General features: G+C 31.5%; 1 protein-coding gene across 2 annotated transcripts in view; it reads left to right on the forward strand.

Annotated features, from left to right (window-relative positions):
* LOC126892804 (uncharacterized) overlaps positions 1–22,564 on the forward strand; it is a 157,645-nt gene that overhangs the window by 124,202 nt on the left and 10,879 nt on the right. For both annotated transcript variants that reach the window (XM_050662540.1, XM_050662539.1), the window contains exons 2-5: positions 6,227–6,355; positions 13,338–13,373; positions 19,982–20,084; positions 22,136–22,203. In XM_050662540.1, coding sequence (XP_050518497.1) covers positions 6,227–6,355; positions 13,338–13,373; positions 19,982–20,084; positions 22,136–22,203 — 336 coding nt within the window. The remainder of the gene's footprint in view (positions 1–6,226; positions 6,356–13,337; positions 13,374–19,981; positions 20,085–22,135; positions 22,204–22,564) is intronic.

Below are 22,564 nucleotides of genomic sequence, written 5' to 3' on the forward strand. Positions count from 1 at the left end.
TTTGCTTCAATAAACTGTTCTAGTTTTTGTTTAGTGGACCTGTTATCATTGCTATCGAAAGTTAATCCTTTAATTATTATGTTCTTTTTTCTTTTATCCTTCTCAATTCTTTCTATTCTGTCATTTGCTTCATTGAGTCGTTTTTCTAACTCCTTATTCATTTTCTCCAGCTGTCTGACACAATCCAATGTTTCTTGTTGCTCTCTGCGCAAGTTTTTTATTTCCATCATCATATCTTCATTTCTTGACATAATTGTCTGCATCATTTGTATCATCTGTTCATTTTGGTTATCACTCTTAGTCGGTGTTCTCCTCGTTACCTTGCTTTTTCTGAATAAATCTTCCGCATCGTACCCATCCCTACTTCTCTTATTCCCGTTCTCTTCGCTGCTGCTTTCATACTCCACTCTTGCCGGTCCCGTCTTCTTAATTGCTCCACCTCCACCACTGGCCATTTTTAAGGTTGTTTTATTTAGTGTACTAAAATAATCGGTACATCTGACAAGCAACACTATTATCACAAATATTTTGATTTATGAATCCATTTACTTATGGTTTTTGCTCTGAATTTTAAAAAACCGCTTGGAATACATAAATTTTGGCATACACATAGCTAACATGTCAAATAAAAAAAGTGATATTGTGCCGATGTGTGCTTTTGCCCTGGGGGTGAGTTTCACTCCTTGTCTGGAGTGAAAAAATATACGTTCAAAATAAGTCCGGAAATGGATATAATGACTAATTCTAAACAAATTCTTAAAGAGTTTTTCACTAAGTCAATATTTCTTGTGTTATTTGCGAGTGATTATATTCATGTGTCAACAACAAAAAACACGTTTTAGACGGTTTTTCGCAAATAACTCACAAAGTAAGTATCTTATAAAAAAATATTGTCAGCAATAATATAGCTTATAAAATAGTGAAAAGTGGTTGAAGTTTGTAGATCCAGTAAAAGTAGAGTTGTGGCTAAAGAAATCTACATAAGTTCTTATTCGTCATATTTCAAAATATAATATTTCGACATGAAATAACAAAAACAGACGTATATATCGGGGAAAACTTACCACGTTTTTAAAGCAATTAAATAAAGCTTTATTTTTGTTAAAAAAAATCTTGCATCAAAAGTAAGCAAGTTATACTCAAAACAAAGGTGGTCCTTTTTAAAAAAAATCTTAAAAATCATCCCCGAATTAGCACTTCAAATGACATTAATCGTTATCGTTTAACAAGTCACTTGTTAGCAACAATATAGCTTATAAAATAGTGAAAAGTGGTTAAAGTTTGTAGATCCAGTAAAAGCAGAGTTGTGGCTAAAGAAATCTACATAAGTCCTTATTCCTCAAATTTCAAATAGAATATTTCAACATGAAATAACAAAAACAGACGTATTTATCGGGGAAAACTTACCACGTTTTTAAAGCAATTAAATAAAGCTCTATTTTTGTTAAAAAAATCTTGCATCAAAAGTAAGCAAGTTATACTCAAAACAAAGGTGGTCCTTTTTTCGAAAAAAAAAATCGTGAAAATCATCCATGAATTAGCACTTCAAATTACATTAATCGTTATCGTGTCACAAACTACTTTATTTATACTTATATTGATTATGATAATGTATGTTTCATCGGTTAAAAGTGCTTATTTTTGAATAATAAGAGTTTGAATTAATTTTTTTATTATTCGAAAAAATGCTCTGTCTTCAAAATAACTTAAAATTATTAGTGAAACCAAAAATTTCAAAAAACAAAAGAATTTAGATTTTTATGTTCTGAATACATTGGATTTTTTGTTTTATGTAAGGGAATTTGAACCGATGACATTTACAGGTCATATAAGTAATACATTATATAGGGGAGTGCATATAGATTTTCACTTCAGAAAAAAAAATCAAACAAGATAGAACTTTTTGTAATTTCATTAAGAAATGTTTAATAAACAACATATCAAAAAGTTCTACTCGAGAAGTGGGTGCTTAATTTGTTATTAAACAAATGAACTGCGAAATTCGATGTTTTTTAAATAACTCCGAAAATATAAATTTTAGAAAAATCTGATTTTACCATTAAAAAATTCAAAAAATTTTACAAAAAGAAACTTTCCATAAAGAATTTTCTAAAATTAAATCTGTAGCTTCTATATTTTTTTATTTATAACGCTAAAATCACCCATTGGCGCACTGTAAACTAGCGTTCGGCGAAGTGCACGGTTGAGTTATTTTTTTGTAATTCTTTAACTAATGGATGAAATGTAATTTCACAAATTCGACACGAAAGAAGAATAATTAAGCTATCTTATGGTTATAATAACAAGACATAAAATATCTAGAAATAAGTACAGTGTGGGCGGAAAATGAGACTTACTTGAATTTTGTTTAAAAATGATTTATAAACGTCTAAATAATACAATTTTTCTTATAAAAACTCTCAATTTTGCACAACTTACCTTTCAAATGTCTTTATAAACGATGTTTAAAAAAAATCTCACAAATTTAATTCAAATGATAGGACGTCTCAAAAAATATAATTTTTAAAAACTTCGTAGATTTACAGAATTACTACCGCTTTTAGACGGTATTACTCAAGTTTGAAAAAATTTATGACAAGTTTTTATGGGTGCTTTTTTAAAGCTTAGGATGTAGTCTTTAAAATGAACTAAATTATTTTACTTTAGAAGTGAAATAAACTATTTCTTTTTGAGAAAATTAAGAAAGATAACACAAATACGTAATACAAAAAAATTACTAGCAAAAAAATGTTTATACAAAGTGATCAAAACTATTTTCTGTAAAACTTTCCCAAAATACATTTAATAATAAGCTTCAACAATAATAAATGTTGAACAAAAAAATTTTTTTTGCTCTTATACAGTATGTCTGCCTAACTTGGAACCTATTGATAAATTTTTTATTATGAGTTTTACGAAAAAAAGTTATTCTTTATAAAATACTCTGCATGGTATGTAATCTAAGATGCAGCGATCAAATATCAAATTTTATTAATTTTATATCAAAGAGGTATTTTAAAAAATATGAATTTCACTCAAGAATAAAGTACCTTTATATTTCACAATATCTAAAATTGTTATAAAATAAAGTTGTTTGGAATTAAAAAATATGTTTCAGTATTCAATTACATCCTTCTAGTTAAAATATTGTGAATAATATAGGCACTTAACTCTTCAGAAAAATTCATAATATTTTTTACATACCTCGTATAAAGTTGAAAAAGTTTGATATCTGTTGGTTTGATCTTAGATTTTAGACCATGTAGAGCATTTTATGAAAAATAACTTTTTTCGTAAAATTGATAATAAAATATTAATCATAATTGTAATAAATTGATGATGGGTATATCCGTAATTTGAGAAAAAATTTAATCCTTTTTTTAGATTCGAGTCATGTTATTGTATATTAAAACATAACTTTTAATTTCAAACAACTTTTCATAATAGCATTTTTTGATATTCTGGAATATAAAGGTACTTTACTCTTTAACCTTCGGATGACCAAGCGGGGGAAATTGTGACCCAGCGTAGGTTTTTCTTTAATAAATTCAAAAGTATTTTCAATTTTTAACTCATTATTTTTTATTTGACTTTAATATCATTCAAGATATCCTCATATTTTGAAATAAAAAAAATTTCCTATATTTTACGAATAAAAAATATATTCTGAAATTGATGTTTAGTAAAATACCGTCTATTATGTGTAATTCCAAGTATTTTTACGCTAATGACGTCGACTTTGCAAAGTAACAAGACACTTATTCAACATACACACTACACATGACACGAATACTCATGTTGTGACTGACTGAATGACATAAAGTCCATGCCATAAAAATAAAACAAAATTAAAAAAAAAACTTCATTTTTTTGTTAATTGTCATTTTTGACATTTTGGACCTTGGGTCATTTTCCCCCCTTTGGTCATCCGTGTAACAAAAAAAGGTTGGTCATCGGAAGGTTAACGAAATTCATATTTTTGACATAACTCGTATAAAATTGATAAAATTTGATATCTGATGGTTGAGTTTTAGATTTTTGACTATCCAGGGCCTTTTATGAAGAATAACTTTTCTTCATAAAATTGATAATAAAAAAGTTTTCCATGTGGTTCTTAGCTACGCAGACATAATGTCTAAGGGCGTCTGTATAAGAATTTTCACATTGTAATGGCATATTCGGATTCAGCATAATCAAAAACAAAATAGAAACATATTTGATCAAAGGAAAATGATACATTCAATGATATTTTTAAAATTATTTATACAAAATAATTGTTATTGTTTAAACCATTAATAAACAATTAGCGGTCAAATCTGCGAGTAGAACTTTTTACTTTAACGTGTATATAAACTAACAAAAAAAGTTTTTGAAAAATATAAGCTTGTTTGATTTTTTCCGAAGCACTGAATATTTTCGTTCTAATTGCACTCCCCTAATATAATAATTTAAGTAAAGTAACTTTGAAGCTATAGCGATTAATTTCATTTGGCATGCTAATTTGAGGGTGATTTTCAGTTTTTTTTAACAATAAAAAGACCACCTTTATTTTGAGCGTAACTTGCTTACTTAAGACAAGAAATGATAGAATTAAAATAAAACCATAATAAAGCTATATTGCCTTAAAAATGTTGTGATGAGTTTTCCCCGAAAAATACTATATTTTTTTTATTATGTCACGTTGAAATATTCTATTTGGAATTTAACGAATACGACCGAAAGTGGCTTAGAATTAGTCAATATATCCACTTCCTGATTTAATTTGAACGTATGTTTTTTCACCCCCGAGAAGGGGTGATACCCACCCCCAGACAAAAACATACATCGGCACAATAGCACTTTTTCTCTTTGACATGTTAACTATACAGGGTGTCCCGGAAAATAGTGCGTTCCTTAAAGGTATAGGTAGAAGGCACCATGTAGAACAAAAAACTCTTATAACATTTTTTTCTAAATGCAACCGTTTGACCAAAAAATTAAAATGTATTTTGGTATCCAAATTTAAATCTGACAACTATGTGCGGTACGCAAATTTAAGCATAGACATAGACAGTCCCATGTAAATAGATAGAAGATGATAGTAAACAGATAGTTTTAAAGAATCCTGTTTAGTGTCAATGCCGAAAATGTTTTCGAATAGTGAGTGTATTACCTATTATGTTATTACCTATGAATGGTGTTTGTGAAAGGTTACTTGAAACATCTATTCGGTATATTAATTATTTTCAAGTAAGTACAACTTAGTTATTTCAGTTCACAAGTAAACAACTTACTGAGACATTATCTGGTGTATTTAAGTTCCACTGTAAACTATTAAAACTATGTAATTCAGTTAAAGCCCTCAGCAATACTCAGCATTCAACCCATTTAAACCTTACTAAATACATAATAGTAGTTTAGTTAAAAGATGTGTTTTTATGTTAAAAGATGTGTAATTCGTTTAAAATTATGCAATAGGTATTTCAATACATTTCAAAAGAAAATAATTTTAGTAAACAAATAGTAAATACATAAGTATTACCTACTATTAGGTTGGATTATTTTAAATACTGTTAATCACAATCACAAACGAGTTCGAGAATGTTATTATGCCGTAGTGCGTACGATGTTGCCAGTTTATTAAAATTTCCAAACATTAAAATACAGGTATATGGAAAACAATGTTAACTTTTTTTTGGAAATGGTTAACTTTAGAAAAAAATGGTATAGGACTTTTTTGTTCCAAATTGTGTATTCTCTCCATACCTTAAAGGAACGCACTATTTTCCGGGACACCCTGTATGTGTCCCAAATTTAATGTTAATTTAAGCGGTTGTTTAAAATTCGAAAGTTTTGCAATATTTTACCGTGATTAAATGGACTATTAGATCCATACCTCAGTTTCATAGGGAAATAAAGAAATAAGTCGATCTTTAGAGATTGAGAAAATCGGAATCAAAGATTTCATAGGTGTGGTAGAACACATTTTTTTTTCTTTGCCATACCATTGTAATACATTATAGATTTATAAATTAAAGATACATACTGACTTATTTAAAATGAAAATATGCGTCAAAATTTTTCCAGTATCATGTAATTTGCAAATAATTTAATATCTTTGACATCTAGCCGTACAATATACAGTGTGATCACTATTTTCAAATACAATAACTTATAAATTACAAGAACTTATTATGACTTTTTAAATATAAATACTATTTCCATAATAAATTTTCATCTATTTTAGAAACTAGGAAAGCATCTTAACAAAGAAAGGAAGTCACTTCAAACGAATTGCAAAGTATTAACAGGTGCTACGCAAGACCAGATAGATCAAGTAAGACAAGGTAATTTTGACCAAGGAAGCAACATAAAGGTATGTAACTGAAATATTTTCTTAGCCAATTAATTATAGCGTTATAGTACATGGAAATAAGCAAAAATAAGATCTGTTCAATACTGTGAAAAATCCATATCGCACCTCCGCTCAAACAGTGTCATAAGTCAAAAAAACAAAGTATTGAGAAAACGACATTTATGTGTGCTAGAACTTTTTCGGGTTTAATTCAAAAACTATTAAAATTAGTATAATAACTTATATATAGGTATATTAATAATAACAAAGGTTTTTGAAGCTCTACAAAATAGTGTATTAATTCTGATAAAATTATTAAAAAAAATATTTTTTTGAGTTGTGACACTATAGGTACAGATTAAATAACGACAAATTTACGAAATATTATTTATCAAAAGTGGCTCTTGCAGTAAAGAATATAATATCATTATTATTATTAGTCTAGGCGCCAAATAGAGGTCACCGTGTCCTTTTCAATTCTGATGGACAAACTCAACGGTTTCTTATGGATTTTTGGCTGCTGATTACGAAGTTCGAGGGTGGATTTCGATACGAGTGGTAAAAATTTGTTATAGACAATTTAATTGTTTATAAGGCTCTAGCTCATACACTAAAAGAGATAAAAAAGTTTCAAATAAAATTTGTTCCTTAATAAAAAACGAAGAAAAAACTTTTACTACACTTAAATTCAAGAATTGGAACTCAAGATATTGTAAAATTAGTGCACAACGCAAATTGCAAAATAAGAATTTTTCGAAGCTTTATCAAATGAGCCTTAGAAGGTCTCATTTTAAAGTTTAATTAATCGGCTTTCAAACAACGTTTGCAAAATCTTTATCTCCATTGGTTTTAAAGTTACACTCGTTTGAAGTTATAAGTTTGCAAAATTACTTTATCTTCATTTGTTTTAAAGTTATACTCGTTTGAAGTTATATTTTTTCTAAAAAAATTGTACATTAATTTGTTTATAAGTGTTTCAAACAAATTCGAGCTATAAACATTTATACTTTAATTGAAAATAATGATAGAAGAACTCAAAAGGAACATTCTGAGCTTGCGAAAATGTGCGTAAGTTTATTTTTGGCCAAGATATTGATATTTTAATGGCGCGCTATGAGGCGCAAGATCGGCTCACTGTCAAGTATTTTTCGAGGCTTTATCGATCGTAACTCGGCTTCTACGCATGCAAATGAGCCTTTCAAGTTCTCATACTTTATTTTCATTTGTTGTAAAGTTATACTCGTTTGATGTTATAATTTTCTTAAACAATTGTACATCAATTTGTTTATAATGGTTTTTAGTAAATTTGAGCAGTACATTTACTATTTGTCATTAAAAATTTGTACTGGAATCAAACTGCTACGGTCAACATTGGAGATAACTACACCGATGAAATCTCCATACAACGAGGCGTCAGACAAGGTTGCATTTTGTCACCAATATTGTTTAATATTTACTCGGACCAGTTATTTAACCCGCCATTACACGCGCTATGAGTGAATCCCTCACCATATTTGTTTATAAGCAATGAAATTGTGTAAACTAATACGATAACCTTAAGCACCCAGGAATGCTTTTAGCATGGTTCATGAGAGGTTATGAAAAAGTTTTAGAATATTTCAGGCGTTCAGTGTGCTGTGTGATAGTTGAAAGAAGAGACATCCCTCTTCAAGTGAGGGAATTCCTCACTGCGCGTGCAATCACGGTGAAATCACGTTTCTGTTATCTCAAAGAAACTTATAGGTTTTTATTTAATATTTAGGTATGTTTAAATAAAATATTATTGTTTGGATTAGGTTAGGAACAGTGGCACACCAAGGGGGGGTTTGGGGGTTAAAATCCCACCCAGAGCATATAGAAATATATATAAAAGAAGGTAGGAAAATGTAACTTGTCTTTCACAAATAATACAAAAAACTTTCGGTGCCCAAGCAAACCCCCCTCCCCCCCAGAGAGAAATTCTAGGTGCGCCACTGGTTAAGAACCCATTTTTAAATTTACCTATTCTAATTGGGAAATGAGCCACACTTTAACTTGAAAAAATGATTTTATTGACGTTTCGAATTCCACCTCGGACGTCGTTATCAAAATACAAAATATTAATAGTTAATTACATAAATGCCACAAAGAAATAGCTTCAGAACAGTTGTTAATTTTAATTTGTATTTTTAGTAAAATGAATTCGCCTAAAGAACGTTAATTTCTTCAGTGGCTTGCTGAAATTGAAACTTTTGATCTATATTATTTTTACTTTTGTTTTGTTAAATTAATAAAAAAAATTGGTTTACGAAACTTTCTATAATATATGAGTACAACACATTTTATATTTATACATGTTGACATTCATTCTTTCTCGAAATAAGTCGAATTTATGTAGGTGAGGGCGACGCTCATACGCGTGCAACCACGTCACAATAGAAGACGCGTGTAACGGCGAGTTAAAAAGGCACTTCTTTCTTAATTCTGTCAGATAATATTGAAGGTCTCCAAATTGTGCTTGATCGTATTCACGAGGTAGGAGAGGAAATGGGCATTAAAGTAAACTCAAGCAAAACCAAATTTTTAGTGTTTAGTCGTGACCCATATCCCGATGCAAAGCTTCAATTAAACGGAGTCCAAGTTGAAAAAGTTCACAAAATGACATATCTGGGAACTGTGATAACGGACCAACTAGATCCAGACATAGAAATAAAACGTAGAATAACAATGACTAAAACCACTTTTACTAAAATGAAGTCATTTCTTGCAATAATCATCTCAGTTTAGAACTAAGACAAAGAATGGTCAAGTGCTATGTTTGGTCTGTACTTTTGTATAGTGCAGAAGTGTGGACGCTAAAAGTATCGATTATGAACAGAATTGAAGCATTGGAAATGTGGATTCATAGACGGATGCTGAAGATACCCTGGACAGCAAGAAAAACTAATGAAGAAGTACTAAGGAAGGTCAACAAAGATAGAGAACTGCTAAAGACTGTTAAACATTGAAAAATGTCTTATCTGGGACATATAGTGAGGGGAAGTCGATATAAAATATTACAACTGATCCTTAAAGGTAAAATAGAGGGCCGTAGATGTGTAGGAAGAAAAGAAGTTTCTTGGTTAAAAAACATTCGTGAATGGACTCAGATATCAAATGCAGGACAATTATTCCATATTGCAGAAGATCGAGAAGCTTTCGCAATGGTGATCGCGAACGTCGGATAATTCTGATATGGCACGTGAAGAAGAAGAAACATTTATACTGTAAGTAACATTAATAATAGAAAAACTCAAAAGGAATATTTTGACGTTAGGAAAGGGTGTTAATTAGGGGCTTGGTCTATTGGTCATGCGTAGAAGCCGAGTAACGATCGATAAAGCGTCGAAAAATACTTGACAGTGAGCCGGTTTTGAGCCTCATAGTGGGCCATTAAAATATCGATATCTTGGCCAAAAATAATCTAACTCTAATATTTTTACTACAAAAGCGATATTACGTAGGTCAAAATTTTTGACGTAAGAGAACTGTCAAAACATTAGAATGTGAAAAAAATACCAAGTTTCTTGTAAAAGGTATATATTAAAATACCCTAAATAAGGGTCACAATACAAAACGTTTTCGGATTAAGGAATCCATCATCAGTGTTTAAAAGCCAAAATTTGCATGCCTGAGCCACCAAAATGTATCGGGTAAAAACCCTTTAAATGTAAATAATAAGGATGTTTTACATATTTATATAAAATTCATTGGATGGTATAGATAAACCTGGATGTTACCCAGGGCAACACAGGACTCTCTCCACGTGGTTTGAACTTTTTTTGGAGAAAACCTCACATATTGGATTTCAATGGCCAACAGAATGTGACTTTTCATTATTGCCATGTTTATTATAAACATGGCAATAAAGAAAATTCACATTCTAATGTTTTGACAGTTCTCTTACGTCAAAAATTTTGACCTACGTAATATCGCATTTGTAGTAAAAATACTATAACAATTTCCTAAGCTCAATTTTTTTTATTTCTTCTATCATTATTGTTAATTAAAGTATAAATGTTTTTACCTCAAATTTGCTTGAAACCGTTATGAAGAAATTAATGTACATTTTTTTAAAGAAAATTATAATTTCAAACGGGTATCTTTTTAAAACACATGATGATAAAGTGAATTAAAAAACTTTGTTTGGAAGCTTATTAATCAAGCTTTAAAATGAGATCATCTAAAGCTCGGTTGCATGCGTAGAAGCCGAGTTACGATCGATAAAGCTTCGAAAAACTCTTATTTTGCAATTTACAATTTGCATTCTGCATTAATTTTACAATATCTTGAGTTCTAACTTTTTGATTTAAGTTTAGTAAATGTTTTTTTAGTTCTTTATTAAGGAACAAATTTTATTTGAATCATATTTTTTTATCTCTTTTAGTTTATGAGCCAGAGGCTTCTAAACAAATTTTTTGACCACTCGGATCGAAATTCACCCTCCAAATTCGTAATAAGCAGCCAAAAATCCATAAGAAATCGTTGAGTTGATCCATCGGAATTAAAAAGGACACGGTGACCCTCTGGCGCCTAGACTATATATGGTTAACAGACTTTTACTTTTTATTGATGTAACTTTAAATACAAGTAAAAACATTAAACAAAAAATATTGCAAAAAGGAAGATAAATTAAATAAGTAATAATGTTCCGTTTCGTGTGTGTTGACGGAATTAATTATATAAAATAAATATTAAGTTAAACGCAAACAACTGTCAATAATATACTTATTTATTTTGATAAAAAAGGTTGTTTTGCTTATACGCTGTGAGCTCGTACGTAGAGGGGATACTTATAAATTCGTGAGCGCCAGTAGTGACAAGTCTGTAAACGTTTACCGAAAATTTGACATAAATGTCAAAGTGATTAATTTTAAATTAAAATTAAAAACATTAATTATAAAAAATATTAGTTGATCAAAGCTGTGGTTTATATTTTTATCTTAAATATTCTTACGTTTTAAATACTGAATTTGCGTTTTTTGATGTTCTGTAATATGTAATTATAAATTAATCTTGGCGCCATCTACATGATAATTGTGAAAGTATCCGAAGTAAGAAATTAATATTTCATCAATAGAACGTCAAAATGATAAGCAAAATCTTAAAAAAATCTATTACAATTTAATTACTTTTTAGCGTTGTAAATATTAAGCGATAACAATTAAATAATAAATTTAAAAATTACCGGTGAAAGTTGAATTAGTAACCGCTAGGAGCGACACCAGCGAAGCTCAGAGCGTATAGATCTCGTAAGAATGTCAGACCACTTGCCGGGATGCGAAATCGACCGAGACTGGTGAAAACGACTCCGCTGAACTAAAAACATTAATTTGTGGGTTTTAAACTAATTTATGAGCCTAGGGTCTGATAAGGTAATTTCCCATACAAGGGCGTATAACATCTGTTTTTTTTAAGCTGAGAACTGATATATTTCGTTTCTTAAAACTAACAGGCCATTCTACGCATGTGAAATTTAAATGAAACGTATTACAGTGGAACCTCGATAACTCGGATTAATCGGGACCGCGACCGATCCGGGTTATCGAAAATCCGAGATAGCCGGAGAATATGGTAAAAATTAATAAAATACGGTATACTTACAGATAAACTCCGTTAGAATTGAAATAACATGAAATATATTTATAAATATATGCACAGTATTCACAGTAATACCTACTCATTAAAATTACTAAAAAACACCAAACCCAAACGTAAGCAAATGGAAGCGAACAATACAAGACATACTAAAGACCATTGTTTATAAAAGAATTTTTTAAATAGTCTTTCCTAAACAATGCTGACAGTTTGAAATAAAAAGGAATAGATACTACAGACAGGTGGCTGTTGTTTCTTCGGCGTGTGCTATGAATCATTTTTAATATCGTATAGTTCAAATTACGGACATACACATTATCTCTCAAATATTATATTACATACATTTTTATTGTTGAAAGGTTTGTCTGATAATTAACTATTTTGATTGGAGATAAGCCACAATTAAATTGAAAAATACAAAATATTGAAAATCAAAATGTTTATCTGATGAAAATCGGTCCGGGTTAGCCGGACTTCCGGGTTATCGGGGGCCGACTTATCGGGGTTCCACTGTATTTCATTTTGAAAAAGTTATTAAAAATAAAAATTAAAATTAGCAAAAATAGTAATTAAAGCGTATCGCTATAAGTATGTCACTTTTCTTGAGCACATAGGCAGATTATTTTGAATAAATTAATCACATATACTCTCCTAACTCGACCAACGACGCTTTAATGCCTTGCACAAGTCGATATGTGACTCTGTTTATGTTCGACGCACCGTTGATTTTGGTTAATCGTAAAATGGCACTAGTGTCATCTAACGACAAATACATGCATTATAAACGTAACACATTTTGAGATAAGATCTTGTAGTCTTATTAAACTGTTGGTGCAATAAAAAATTTTTAATTTTTTTTGAGTTTTGACACTATTTGAGCGGAGGTGCGATATACTTATCTAAAAATATTTTTAGGCATTATACGCCTATATAAAAAAAATCTGTACATTTTCTGCACAGATTTCTGCGTTTCTTTAAAAACTATTAACAATTTAGTGTAAAAAAGCCACTTTTTTATTTTTTGCTTACAACCTTTAAAAAGTGTAAACATAATTTTGAGGTGAAATTTCAAAAATTGTTCCTTAAAAACATAAAAATATCTTGAAAATCGCAATGGCTAAATTTGTAAAAGTAATTTGTTGCTTTGAAAATTGCAAAACAAGGCCAAATCTTTATTTCTTTATAACTACTGTAAAAATCAACCTAATAGTACTCCAGGGAAATAAGGCAATGTTCGGGACTCTGAATATGAACAAAATTTGACATTGAGAAACTTTCTGTCAAAATTGATAATATAATATATCCCTTCTCTTAAACAATTAGCTGTAATATTTTTTTTAAACTAAATTAAATATAAACCCAGCAATAATTATTTTTTCTTTTATAGAACTATGCAGCTTGTATATATCTCCAAAGTAGATTGGTAAGTTACTAATTTTTTTGAAAATATGATATATTAGGATTTTTATATCAATAATTTTTTGAACACCAAAATCATAAAATTCCTTTTAAGGTTATATTATTTTTATTATTGTATATTTATAATTTTAATAAAAATTAAATCTAAAATAAAAATTCGACCAGCTAGACCGATTGGACTTATAATAAATAAAAAAGATTTACGGAAATAAAAGGCAGATATCGAGCACTGAGTTTAGTAAACCTTGCCAAAGTATACTTTCTCCCATAGAGCATCATCAGGGGCATTACGTCAAAGCAGAAAATTATCCTTGAATGTCATAAATATTTTTCTCATTTGCGGCGGAAAAATTAACATAATAACATATACACTAGACAAAGGAAAACAGATAAAAATTCATTGGCGGTACTGCTTCTACTTCAGGTACATATTGAAGATGGAGGTACAATATTGAAGTTGGAGTATAAATGGGGAAAAGACAAAATACAGGATAAGGGGAGAATCAGATAAATAAAGAATGTGTGTGTACTTTGTACGCACGTAATAAATTACACTTCTATGATATGATTTCTTAAAAATAAATATACTTTAAAGAGTTTGTTTTAATTTTTTTTAAACATCAAACTAATATTGTGCTTACCGCTTTAAAAAAAATAAAAAAAAGTATAGGATTGCTCCGGATTCGAACTCAAGACTTCTCGATTTCTAGCCGAATGCTATATACCAAATTCGCTACGAGGTCTGTGTCTGTATCGGTTCGGACGTACCTAATGACAATTCACGGTAACCAACAGACAAGGTGAAGTATAATAAATATACAATAAAATATTTTAATAATACTGATCTTACTCCTGAGGAAGACAAATCCAAAGACACAAAAATTATAATAAATATATTTACTAAAAACACTAATATATTTAAAAGATGAAGTTTTCGATCCTAATAGCTAATAATATTTAGAAAATATTAAAATATTACTAAAAGATTTTTAAATCGAAAACTTATTGGTCCATTTCCTTGGTAACACCTCCAAGGCTTCTAAAATTTGCAAGCCAAATGGATGCTGAAGCGAAGAAGACAAGAGGGAATTCAAAAAACTTACAATTCACGACCCCCTCTGTTCAGCTGGTAAATTCCAACAGAAAACGGACCTAGTTACTCGAAGGAGTAAAGACCAATATAAAAATAAAAAAAAAATTTATTTTTAATTCAGTTGCAATGCGAAGGCAAAACAATCTTACTTTTCCATTAGAATACGGAGCGCAGTCCAGTCCATTGAATCGCGATTTTCGGCTCTTATTGGAGCCTCATCGGAAAGAACGTAGGCTTGTTCTCCATATCCTAATTGATCCGCACTGAGAGGTTTCCCCACCCATTGCCACTGAAGTGAAAATATTAGGTGACTAGCGTCATCTGGCAATTAAAAGATGAAGTTTTCGATCCTAATAGCATTATTAATAATATTTAGAAAATATTAAAATATTACTAAAAGATTTTTAAATCGAAAACTTATTGGTCAATTTCCTTGGTAACACCTCCAATGCTTCTAAAATTAGCAAGCCAAATGGATGCTGAAGCGAAGAAGACAAGAGGGAATTCAAAAAAATTACAATTCACGACCCCGTCTGTTCAGCTGGTAAATTCCAACAGAAAATGTACCTAGTTACTCGAAAGAGTAAAAACCAATATAAAAATAAAATAAAAAGTTTATTTTTAATTCAGTTGCAATGCGAAGGCAAAACAATCTTACTTTTCAATTAGAATACGGAGCGTAGTCCAGTCCCTTGAATCGCGATTTTCGGCTCTTATGGGAGCCTCATCGGAAAGAAAGTAGGCTTGATCTCCATATCCTAATTGATCCCCATTGAGAGGTTTTCCCAGCCATTGCCACTGAAGTGAAAATATTAGGTGACTAGCGTCATCTGGCAATTAAGTCATGGAGGTGTTAGCCTTGGAGGTGTTACCAAGGAAATGGACCAATAAGTTTTCGATTTAAAAATCTTTTAGTAATATTTTAATATTTTCTAAATATTATTAATAATGCTATTAGGATCGAAAACTTCATCTTCTAATTGCCAGATGACGCTAGTCACCTAATATTTTCACTTCAGTGGCAATGGGTGGGAAAACCTCTCAGTGCGGATCAATTAGGATATGGAGAACAAGCCTACGTTCTTTCCGATGAGGCTCCAATAAGAGCCGAAAATCGCGATTCAAGGGACTGGACTGCGCTCCGTATTCTAATTGAAAAGTAAGATTGTTTTGCCTTCGCATTGCAACTGAATTAAAAATAAATTTTTTATTTTATTTTTACTAATATATTTTTTTCACACCTTTTCTTGCACTGATATATTTACACATAACTTGAAAGATTTAGCAACTAAACGCATACTGTCTGTGTGCGCATGCGCGCAGTGTTATGAAATTTTACTCTCAATCGCGCCTAAAGAAGTATAACTTCAAAAAACAAGACAATTTCACATTGCAAGTAGAAGGAGAAAACACATGCATGTTTCATGCAGAAGTTTCAGAATTTACTTGTCTGGGTGTAAAATTAGATGATAGGATTATGCTATTGCGAAGATTAATATATTCTGTAAATTCCAAACACCTATGTCTCAAGAAAAACATCTATTCGAATTAAAAAAAAATCAATGATCAGGCTTACAGGTACATATGCATGTAAAAATCACAAATAGACCTTTAAGAAAGATTGTAGAGGAAAATTCACAAAGCAATAAATATAGAAAAAAAAATAAATGGGAAAATCCCAATAGTTGGCTGTATACCATAGTTTAAAAAACCAATACAGAAGTAAAAACTTCGAGATGTATTTTGGTATAAAATCGTTTATTTAAAACTATAAAATGTCATCGATTGCAGAACGTTTTCGTTCTAAACAGAACATCTTCAGTGCATCCTGCCGAGTATTTTGAAACTAGCACACTGTAAATAGTGTTAACATCATCATATATGGTTTACATAATGTAATATGTTAAAATGTTATGACTACAAGTCGATGTTAATGGATAAAGTGGAACACATGCTAAAAGGGTGCCATGGTTCCCTGCTCGAAGATACTAGGTACTTGCCAATTCAATGAAGTTGGTCTGTGCCCATTGAATTGGAAAGTACCTAGTATCTTCGAGCAGGGAACCATGGCACCCTTTTAGCATGTGTTCCACTTTATCCATTAACATCGACTTGTAGTCATAACATTTTAACATATTACATTATGTAAACCATATATGATGATGTTAACACTATTTACAGTGTGCTAGTTTCAAAATACTCGGCAGGATGCACTGAAGATGTTCTGTTTAGAACGAAAACGTTCTGCAATCGATGACATTTTATAGTTTTAAATAAACGATTTTATACCAGAATACATCTCGAAGTTTTTACTTCTGTATTGGTTTAATAAATAGAGAAGTCTAAAAATAGATCGCCAATGGAGAAGAAGGAATAATATTGAACCTTAAGAAATATAATATAACGAATCAAAAATAACGAGAGAGAACATTTAGGAACAGTATCTAAGGCTGTTTAAGCGTAATCCACATGATTTTTTACGTTGATTCTTACCGTCGACAAAACATGGTTTCATTGGAAGGCACTCAATACCAAGGAACAATCTATAAAATAAATGTTACCCCTGCGAACGTGCTCCAAAGAGAGCGAAGACTGTCCAACCGTCCGGAAGCGTGATGGCTGTCATTTTCTGGGATTCACAAGGTGCGATCTATATCAACTTCCTAAAAAACGCAAAACGGTCACAGGGCTTTACAATGCCTTTACAATCCGATTCAATGTCGGATTTCTGAAAAAACAGCCCCAATTGGAGAAGAAACAAGTACTCTTCCACCATGAAAAAGCATCGGCTTATATCTTCGCAGTCGGAATAGCCAAATTGGTCGAATTGGGCTACGAACTGCTCTCCCTACCACCATACTCTCCAGATTTGGTCCTGTACGACTTCTATTTGTTTCCAAACTTGAAAAAGTCACTCGCTGGGCAAAAATTTAAGCCGAATGTTCATCACCACCACGGAAGCCTACTTGGCAGACCTCGAGAAAACGAATTCTTCAAACGTGTTAAAGGCGGTGAAGCATCGCTGAGGCAAGTGTATCGAGCAAAAATGAGACTTCTTTTAACGTGCCCTATCAAGTCCCCTTGACGTTGGCGATTAACATGGCGAAACTGTCTCTGTCTCGAGCTATTCTAAATAGGTGTTCTGCTTTCTGTATTCCTGTCCACTCCCGGATATTCTTCAACCAAGAGGCCTGCTTTCTACCAATTCCTCCGCGTCCTTCGATTTTACCCATCATAATAAGTTGAAGAATATTATACCGGTCTCCCCTTACTACGTGTCCAAAATAGGCGATCTTTCTATATTTGATGTTATCAAGCAGCTCGCGGGTAGCATTTGCTCTCTTAAGGACTGCCACATTTGTCAGCATAGCCGTCCTTGGTATTTTCAGAATACGTCTGTGCAGCCACATTTCAAAGGCCTAAAAACGGTTAATGGTGGATATTTTTAATGTCCATGCTTCGACACCATACAAGAGGACTGACAAAATGTAGCATTTAATCATGCGCTTTCGAAGTTGAAGTTGCAAGGTATCATTACAGAAGAATGACCTCATTTTTAAAAACGTCGTGCGGGCTATCTCGATTCTACATTTTATCTCTTTATCTGGATCTAGTTGTTCACTAGTATGGCAACCAAGATATTTAAAACTTGGTACTCTTTGAATTATATGACCATCAACATATAACCGTGAATCTTGATGGGCCAAACGGCTAAATACCATGTATTTTGTTTTTGAACAGTTTATATTTAGGCCAAACTCTCTTCTAACTCTGCCAATGGCATTTAAAAGGTGTTGTAATCCATTCATATCATCACTTACAATAACTGTATCGTCTGCATATCTGATTGTATTTATCACAATTCCATTAACCTTCACACCCCATTCCAAATTATGCAGCGCTTCCTTAAATATTCTATCTGAATACAAATTGAACAACAGTGGGGACAGTATACAACCCTGTCTGACGCCTCTTTGTATTTTGCATATTTCTGTTGATTTTCCATTTATGCAAGCTGTCGCTGTTTGACGCCAGTATAATTTTTCTATGATTCGTACATCTTGACTATCAACTCCTTTATCCTTTAGTATTTTAATTAATTTGTGATGTTGCACTCGATCAAAGACCTTCTCATAGTCAATAAATACAGCAAAGACGTCTTTCCTTTGATCTCGACATTTCTGCAATAACACATTTAGTGCAAAGAGTGCGTCCCGGGTTCCCAGTCCATTTCTGAAGCCAAATTGTGTTTCATCCTGGTCGTCTTCACATTTATCTCTGATTCTACTGTGGATGATACGTAGAAAGATTTTCAAGGTGTGGCTCATAAGGCTTATCATTCTATAGTCGCTACAGTTTTTCGGACGTTGTTTTTTTGGTAGGGTTATGGATTCGGACTTTAACCAATCTTCAGGGATATCATCAGTCGAATAAACATCATTGAAAAGTTTGACTAGTATTCCAATGTTTTCCTCATTTATGAGCTTTAACATTTCTGTAGGTATGTTGTCGGGACCAACGGCTTTCTTGTTTTTTGCCAATTTTATAGCATGTTGTATTTCTGATTTTAGGATTTCTGGTCCTTCACCTTCATCTAAAGTGTCCAGTTCTTCGGGTATATCATCATTATACAGTTTATTTATATAATTATACCAGGTAGTTCGAATTTCGTGTTGGTCTATTATCATTTTTCCCGAAGAATCGGTTATAGTATGTGGAGTTTTCTTATAATAAAGACCAGCTACTTCTCTAACTTTTTTAAACATATTAAACGTATTATGTTTTTCATTCAACTTTTCTAATTCCTTGCATTTATCCTCCATCCATTTTTCTTTAGCTACCTTTATTTTTTCAGCTAGTCAAAGGAGACTATGTTCAGAAATAAATCACCACTTTTACAAAATTTTCGTTTATTTCTTGGAATCTAAGTACCTACTTATCAGACGGCCCTAGTAAATACAATAAATTCAAAAGGAAAAGAAAGGGTTTAATGTTTTTATTTAAACAAAAATGACCCTGCATCAACTACTAAGAGTTATTAGCAGGGGGTACAAACATAAATTACAAGTATTTAATTTAGTACAATGTATAATATAATTTAAATATATATTATTAGATATTGTAAAATTTAATGTCTCTTAACTATTTCAGTACTTGGTTGAACTGGCAGCTTAGTAGATCCTTCATGTTGGTAGAGAGGTTATTTTTTCTTCTTTCTTGGATGCATATTTTGCATTCTAACAGAATATGTTTCACAGTGATTTGGTTCTTGCAGTTTTAGCAGAAAGGAATGGCTCCTTTATTTTTTATTAAGTGAATATGGATTGGTGTAATATGTCCTAATCGCAGTTGAGTTATTATTAAGTCGAGTGGTAAGGTGGTGCCGACAGTTTCTAAAACATCTTTTAATTTTCTGGATGTAAAAGGGTTTAATTTTTGTTTTAACTTGGTTATGTGGTCCTTAACATATAATATTTTTGCTATTCATAAACCTTGTACTAATATAATATATTTTTTAGATGGACAAAAATTTTAATTTCGATGTTATCATGATGGATTATTATATGCCACCAAAGGAGGATTTATACGTAGAATATATGAAGTGTAACGAACAGTGGAGAAGTAAGTTTTAAATATTAGGTCAGAAAATGATATTCAAAAAAATTAAATTTTATGAGATTTTCTGTAATTATAGCCACTTTTATAAACATTTTATTTCAACGTTTGTTACGTGAATATGTTCAAATCATAGAATACAAGAATATATATGGGTTTTTTTGTGTTATCCTGCTTTAAGGTTTAAATCAGTTTTATATACTTGTTGTTTGTTTATTTGTCACTTTGTCCGGGAAAAATCTTGTAATTGATTTTAAACATACTTCTTGACTAGCTAGAGATCTGAACTTTTCACTCTTTTCAGAATAGCTCAGAACTCGATGCCAATACAATATTCAACTTTTACCTGGACGCATTGAGTTTTACTATTCCAACAAATCATAGTTATTTTCATAATGTTGCACTAGAACTTATATGCCAAGTATTTATTTGAGTACCTAATATCCAAAATGGTCTAGTGGCTAGAATACCTGCCTTTTTCACAAAGGGCTTGGGTTCCATTCCCGGTATGGGACAGTGGCGGTCCGTCGGGGTAGGCAAGGTAGGCGCCGCCTAACCTCTTCAAATGTACAATACAATAATAAATTAAGTATTAATATAAATTACTTATTTCAAAATTGTAATTTATAAATTTAAAAAGCTACTTTTTAATTTCTCTTCGAAGTTGTAATTATTGTACGCTCCTCGTAGTAGTGCTACTCACTTCTATTATGGCACTACCCCACACTACCCTATAGCACCTATAGTCAGGCACTTTTCAAATCTGCCTAAAGAACAGAACAGAATGATATGCATCTCTCATTCTTTTCGCTAAGCACAGCGCTGTAACTGTGGCTTGTCTAGCCGTCGTCACCCGTCGTGGACGAGAATTTCCGGGAAATTATTGGGGCTACGTTAGGCTACATTTTTTTGCTCCTTCGACAATGGTTGTCCCGAGCTGCATATCGGGATAGCCAATTGTATGTTTTAGGATCCTGACTACAAATACTGAAAAAACTAAAAGTGAGAATTTTGTCATGAAATTTGGTGCGTGGGGTTAGAATAATATTTGGAACAACTTTTCCAAATAACTTTTTCCGATATCTCTAACGTGCAGCAAAATATCGAAAATTCGCCCTTTTTTAGATTCGCAGTACCTAGATGGCGTTTAAAATTTAAATTTGAGTTGACTATGACTATCTTAAAAAATGTGAACCATCACACTTGCTTGACTGCAAAATTTTAAATCTGTAATTTTTTGGATAGCCGCAACATAGGGGCGTCTTCATCTTAAATGCGGCACACTGTGTATATAGGTATACGAGTACCTATATAATACGTAGAGTATAGTAGAGTATAGAGTTAGAGTATATTGTAAAGGGGGTATGTGTCGCCTACCCGCATACTGAGATCACGACCCGCCACTGGTATGGGAAATTCTATTTGTTTTTAAAAGTGACATTTTGATTTGAAAAATAATTGGTTTTTATAATATTTTTTATATTGTGTCCTGTAAATAATAAAAACGTGGAAATATAAAATAGTTATTTATGAAACAGTTCGTGAAGTATGCTTTTTGCGAACGCACGCGATGTTTAGAGCACGAACGACAACGGAGCGAGTGCTATACATCGCGTAAGTTTGCAAAAAGTACTTCATGCACAGTTTCATACAATGTTTTATCTACGATAAACAAATAAAAAAACTGTAACTCTTCGTAACTGGAATTTCTATTCTAAAATTTTTAGAACTTTGACATTTAAAAATTCTAATTTCTTTCAAACCACAAAACTGTCAAAATTTTTGTTGTAATTTATTGCTCATATTGTTATCACCATGACAACGCGAAAGTTAAGGATATTTGATTATATGAAAGTGTGTCAAAAACAGTGCGAAAAAGTAAATCCCATTTAAAATACATTGTTAGTTCACGCACACTTTAAACCCTTCACATACTGCTATCTATAATGACAGTTTTCACAAACTTAAAACTTATACATAATATGACATAGAGTAGATAAATGTTTTTTTTTTATAAAAGTGTAATTATTAATATACCTTATAATTTTTTATTTTAGACGCTGACTTGTCATTCGTAGACAAACTTTGGAATCAGATCCAATGTGTTTATCAACATGACCCAGCAGTAAGTATTATACTCGAAGTAAAAATTACATATTTGAGACACTCTGCTTGGTGAGGTGACACAGGTAAGAAATGGTGAGAAAAAACTGCTGGTGACGGAAGCATCGCAAATTGAAACGCAGTTTACTCTTCTGTTCTTATGTGACTCTGCTTAGTTGCAGATTTCTGCAACTCTTGTGCTGTCGTAAAATGTTCAGAATATCCTACATAAGCCATACGACAAATGCGGAGGATGAACAAGAACAGAGAGCTTATGCTTATAATAAAAATAAAACGGAAAACAATATTTTGGTCACATCGTAAGAAATGAAAAGTATGAACTGCTTCAACTTATAATCGAAGGCAAAATCAATAGCAAAAGC

Source organism: Diabrotica virgifera, chromosome 9 (assembly GCF_917563875.1).
Source record: "Diabrotica virgifera virgifera chromosome 9, PGI_DIABVI_V3a".
Lineage (NCBI taxonomy): Eukaryota > Metazoa > Arthropoda > Insecta > Coleoptera > Chrysomelidae > Diabrotica > Diabrotica virgifera.